At 48.8% G+C, this 6000-nt stretch overlaps 1 protein-coding gene across 1 annotated transcript in view; it reads left to right on the top strand.

Moving 5' to 3' along the window:
- Window positions 1-4808: 4808 nt before the first annotated feature.
- RIMS1 (regulating synaptic membrane exocytosis 1) overlaps window positions 4809-6000 on the top strand; it is a 445223-nt gene continuing 444031 nt past the window's right edge. The window contains 1 exon segment of the mRNA XM_058554050.1: window positions 4809-4972. Within this exon segment, the coding sequence (XP_058410033.1) occupies window positions 4809-4972 (164 nt within the window).

Below are 6000 nucleotides of genomic sequence, written 5' to 3'. Positions count from 1 at the left end.
GATAGTAAATATTTTAGGCTTTGTAGGACATATAGTCTCTGTCGCATCTGCTTTCCCATTTTAGCATGAAGGAAGCTACAGATAATATACAAATAAATGGGTGTGCCTGTGCGCCAATAAAACTTTATTCACAAAAGCAGGATTTTGGCTGTGCTTAGCTCATGGGCCATCGTTCACCAAACCCCTCCAGGGCCATTACCCTGATGCATCTTTCCCTCCTATATCCTCAGCCTTGCTCAAAGTAGGGGCTGCACAGATTCCCAGCCTTTCATCCTTACCAAAGACTGGAAGGTGGATATTGTTATTTTCATTTTATAGATGAGCAAAGTAAGGCTCAGTGAGGTTTACTAATTCATCCAAACTCACATCGCTATTGTGTTAGTTTCCTAGGGCTGCCATCACAAAGTAGCACAAACTGCCTAAAACAACAGAAGCGTATTTTCTCATAGTTGCTGAGGCTAGAAGTCTGAAATCAAGGTGTTAGCAGGGCCATGCTTCCTCTGAAGTCTCTAGAGGAGAATCCTCTTGCCTCTTCCAGCATCGGGTGGCTCCTGGCTGTCCTTGGGGCATATCATTCCATTCTCTGCACCTGTTTGCACACGGCCTTCTTCTTTCTGTGTCTCTCTGTGTCTTCATACGGCCTTCTTCCCTGTAAGCCTGTGTCTCTCCTCTTATCAGGACACTAGTCACTGGGTTTAGGACCCATCCTAATACAATAAGATGTCATTTTAACTAATTTCATCTGTAAAGACCCTTTTCCAAATAAGGTCACATTCTGAGTGGATATGAATTTGGAGGACAGTATTGAACCCACTACACCTATCGAATGTGGAGCAAGGGTTTGAACCTGAGCCTATTTCAGTGATTTTCCACTTTGAAGTTGTAATCTCAGCTACTAAGTGAAATTAACAGTTAACAGTGGTGTCCAACTTTAGAGTTATTTTGAGAAATGATGATTTGAGAGAGTCAGTGGGAAGGAAAGCTAAGAAACTTACCTTAGAGGAGCTTTGTCTAAGTCATCATTTCTGACTAGTACCCTGAACACGATGTTAGTGTTGACGTTCAGGGCGTCTGGTACGTACCATATGAATAGAGATTTAAGACATTTTTCCACAGATATCGTTGGTTGAGCAAGGAAAATCACATTAAAAGTTTCATGGTTTCTCTAGCTAACATCTTTGGATATCAGGCTTCTAAGCCAGGATTTTTCCCAAAGCGTGTTTTCCCCAGTAGGGACAATACAGTTCTGTTACAGTCCAGATATATTTGGGGAATGCCAGTCCAAACCATGTAATGCAGATTTCTTTATTGTAGTAAATACTGGCTTCTTATCACTTTTTACTTGTTAAGGTGCCCTGTGGATTTCCAAGAAGGAGGCGTTGTGCGCACGTTTCTAAGTGTATGCGACATTTGCGGTAGAGCAGCTGCAGGAGCTGATCATCTGAGCCGCACTTTGGTGCAGCCACTCTAGGTGTTTGCTTGCTTATCTAAGTGCAGATGAGTTCTGCTCTCCTGGAGGTAAGTTTGTATAAGTACACTTCTCTTGGATTCCAGAAATTGGTTTTGAACCTCTCCATAACGGATTCCCGACAGAAGGAAGACAGTGAGAGGTCGCACTATCGCACCTACTCCTTCATTGGTCAATTCATTCATTCCTTTATTCGTTTATTCACTTACTAATTTCACATACACTTATGGAGTCCAAGGAAGTAGCTATGAACACAAAGATGGTCGAGACCAGACTTCTTTTCATTAAGTCATCCAGACAATACACGTCAATCACCATTTCCCAAAGTAATTCTAATAAATGGAAACCACTTGTAATGGACTGAATTGTGTCCCCTCCAAATTCTTAAGTTGAAGCCCTAATCCCTAGGACCTTTGACTATGACTGTATTTGGAGACAGGGCCTTTAAAGAGGTAATTAAGGTTAAATGAGGTCATGAGGGTGGGTCCCTTATCCAACAGGAAAGATGTCCTTATAAGTAGAGGGAGAGACGCCTCTCCCTTATAGAGCACAGAGAAAAGGCCATGTGAGGACACAGCAGGAAGGTGGCCATTTACAAGCCAAGGAGCGAGGCCTCAGGAGAAACCAATGCTGCCAGCACCTTGGTCTTGGATTTGCAGCCTCCAGAACTGTGAGAAAATAAACTTCTGTTGCTGAAACCCCCAGTCTGTGTTGTTACAGCAGCTCTGGGAAACTAAACACCACTGTTAATTGTTCATCAGGCCCCAGCTCTCAAGAGCTTTATTCAGCTAGTTCTAATGTCTACTGAGGATTCTTAATTCCTTTATTTGTATTTTAGAAGGATTTTCTGAGGACCAACTTGACTGCAGACCCCTTGAGGACAAGGCCTTGTCTGTTGCGTCTCCATGTTGACCAGCAGAGGGACACGCGTCTGACAGAATGAGTCTATCGTCCACATTTCTACACCCCTCTGTACATTACTAATTCAGAGATAGCTTAGCACACCTCTTGGAGAGAGCAGGAAACAAGAGAAAGAGACCTATAGTGTGTTAGGCATGTAGCTAGAAGCTTCCAGTATGCCTCCTCATTAACACTTCTCTTCAATTGGAGGAAATAACCTTTGCCTCATTTTTCAGATGAGGAAACAGAGGTTCCGAGAGGATACGTGAGTAGGCCAAAATGATAAAATCACTAGTAGAGCCAGAATTCAAACTCATTTCCCCCTGAATACGTGCTGGTCTGAGGAAAATAAGTACAAGTTTTTAAAAATGAAGAAAAGATGTTGATGAGATTGTTTCATCAATCGGTCAATTACAGGAAAGAGGAAATCTGACAACAGCACTTATGAAATAGGACTGGAGATTTTGGGGGACCACCTGTTCACGTCAGTGTCATCCTCATAACTGACATGGCTACCCCAAAGTTAGGCCAGGGTTAAGTGGTACAAATAAAACTAATGATTATAAAGCACTCACTACGTGCCAGACACCGTTCTTGGTTCTCTACGTGTATTCTTGGTACCTCTCTTCAGGAAAACTAGTGAAACAACACGTGTGTGCCCAAACGCAGGTGGCCAGAATGACCAGACTTTGAAATCGTGCTACACAATGACTGGTTGGATAAATTGGGAAGGTTTACTCTAGAGAAAACTGCAGATGATGTGATAGCCGTCTGTAAAAGCTGAAAGATTCTCAGGTAGAAGAGGGATTTAGACACGAGAATAGAACTAAGAGAGTGGGCCTGCCGTTACTGACAGTATCCAAACAGATGTGTCCATGTAGAAGCAACACCTGCATTCAATGTGAGATCAAGGAGTTAAAGTCTGAAATTCCTTAAATTTGAAGATTTTAGATTTTTAGGATTAATAAATATCATCATCATCTTCTTCATTAAGAAAGTTAGGCTTGGAGGAAAAAAGCTGAATCCCTTCTGGAATTACAGACAGAATTCCCCTGGAGAGAAAGGCATCAGTTCTCTCATCAGCACTGCTAAGAGATGCTCATAGGAAACTGCTGTTCAATTTGAACCCTTCTCTAGATTGATTCCTTTATAATTATATTAACAAAATTCTGTCTCCATGTTTCAAAGCCAATAACATTACCTGTTTTGAAAGGATTGTCTATTTATTTTTGCCTTTATCAGCAAGAGAAGCTCATCTTTCTTGCCTATCATTGGGCCAGGCATTGAGCAGAAGCTTCTTACAATAGGATATGGTTGGCTGTTTTCCTTATCTGGGATCAGTGTTTCTTGAGAAGTACCTCCAGACGCTAAGATGTGAGTACATGCTGTCGGCGAACATCATTAGAGGAATTCGAGACTATAATCCATGTGAAGGCACCAGAGAAGTGCGGTGATGCAACGTGATGGGGCTACCCAGAGCCCAAAATGACAAATTAAAGAGTTGCCCTGTGGTGGGGCATCTGGCAATTAGGATAAACTGCAGAACAGTCCTACTGAGGATGGGTCAAGAGAGGCACTGCATCTAATGGATCCAGAAAATCGAGGCTGTTGGAGCGGTGTGTGTGTATCAAAATTATCTAAAAAATCACATTGTTATGGCTATGAACGCTCGACTAGTAAATGAGAAAGACATGGTAGCAGGGGAGAAGATGTATCCAGAGAGTGTTCCATCCTGCTGTTCAGAACATCGTGGGTGCTCAAGTAATATTAATGCTCCGCGATGAAGATGCTACCGAGGAGGAGGATGATTAATGCAACCCATGGAAAAATCGGGCTGGGAGGATGACACAGACAGGGACCAGGCAGGGAGGATGACTCACGGGTGAGGGGTGCCTGGGCACAGAGCGACGTGGTGCGCACGCTGGCGAGCGTGGGGGGAGCGGCTCCGGGACCCAGCGGCTGGCAGTACGTCTGCGAGAGCAGCAGCAGCGCCCGGGAGCGAAGCCTCCGAGACCCCGCCTAACTGACAGCCGAACTCTGCCTCTCCCTCCGCAGCCCGGACCGGAGGCAGCGCAGCCTGGGAGCGGCCTCGGCGGCGGCGGCCCCCGGCCCACTCCCGGCCCGCGCGCCCAGCCCCGCGCGCCCGCAGCGGCCGAGCCTGGCGCGAGCCCGCGTCCCCCCGCCGCGCCCCCGCCGCGCCCCCGCCCGCGCCCCCGCCGCGCCCCCGCCGCGCCCCCGCCGGCCCGCCCCCGCCGGCCGAGGCAGCATCCGGGCTGGGTGGATGCAAACAACCATGCGAGACTGGGCTCTCGCTGTCCCCGGCGCCGCCGCCGCCGCCGCCGCGAGGGCTCCGCTGTGAGGGGAGGCAGGGGCGCAGCGGCTGCGCGTGCATCCGAAAGGTGAGAGCCAGGAGCCGAGGAGGGGCCGGCAGGCCACGAAAATGTCCTCGGCCGTGGGGCCCCGCGGTCCTCGCCCACCCACGGTGCCTCCCCCGATGCAAGAGCTGCCCGACCTGAGCCACCTGACCGAGGAGGAGAGGAACATTATCATGGCAGTGATGGACCGGCAGAAGGAAGAGGAGGAAAAAGAAGAAGCCATGCTCAAGTAAGCCGCCCCCAACCGCGCCATCCGCGCCTCCGTGGGTCCATTCACGGTCCTCTCGGCCGAGTGTGGGCGGCGGGCGGGCGAGGGTGCAGGGTGCGGGCGGAGGCGCCCGCCTGGGGGCCGGGGGCGCTGGGCCTGAGCAGGGCAGGGGTTGGGGAGCCAAGAGGAAGAAGGGGGTGCCACAGAGCCGGGAGCCAACGAGCCAGAAGAGGATGGCTTGAGACTGGGGTATAGAGGAGGATTGGGGGACAGAGGCCACCCTGGGGGTGGGCTCTGGAGAAGCTGAGAGAAGCTGATCCCACCCAAGTGGAGGGGCCTTGAGCTGGGAGCAGGTTAGGGGCAGGGGATGAGCGGAGGAAGGGGAGGCAGGGTGAAGAGGTGCTGAGAACAGCTCCTTGTCTCAGAGTTCATTAGCAGGTTGGGGCTACCCCGGTGAAGGGTGCCAGCATTTATGTAAGAAAAATGCTTCATTTTAGTGTTCATTTGGTTCCCATTCATCCACAGATGAAGGCTGGGTCTTTTTTGGGCAGTTGCCATCTTTGGTAACCTGCCTCCCCAGCTTCTCTTGAACCTTTTATTCACAGCCTTCTACACAGAATACTGGTGTGAAGACACATTTTCTTACCCATATATACTGCCATTGGCAATGCAAAGTTTTAAATAATGGGAGAAGCTTATGGGGACTCTGGCCTGAATAAAATAGGGGTTCCTCTTTACTGGTTTCCAAGAGACCTCTGGGGCCTGCCCATTCCTCGCGGAAGCAGTTCTATAGGGGATGGAATATTTGCACACATCCCCGTCTTTAAAGCCATCAGCCTTTCAAGGGATCTCTGTCCAGTGCCCCATTTTCCTGTGTCTGGGGAAGGTCTGGGGCTCACTGCTGCTGGTTGCCTTAGTCTCAGACAAAACTGCTTACAAGGTATTGGGTTTTCCTCACTTCTTAGCATCACTCCTAGAGCAGAGCTGAAGGGAACTTCAGCCCTGCCTTCCCTCAGGAGGTCTTCACATTTTCAGGGAAGTTTTCAACT

Source organism: Diceros bicornis, chromosome 14 (genome assembly GCF_020826845.1).
Source record: "Diceros bicornis minor isolate mBicDic1 chromosome 14, mDicBic1.mat.cur, whole genome shotgun sequence".
Lineage (NCBI taxonomy): Eukaryota > Metazoa > Chordata > Mammalia > Perissodactyla > Rhinocerotidae > Diceros > Diceros bicornis.
The sequence above is the reverse complement of the archived record's forward strand: the minus strand, read 5'-3'. Positions and strand labels throughout refer to the sequence as shown.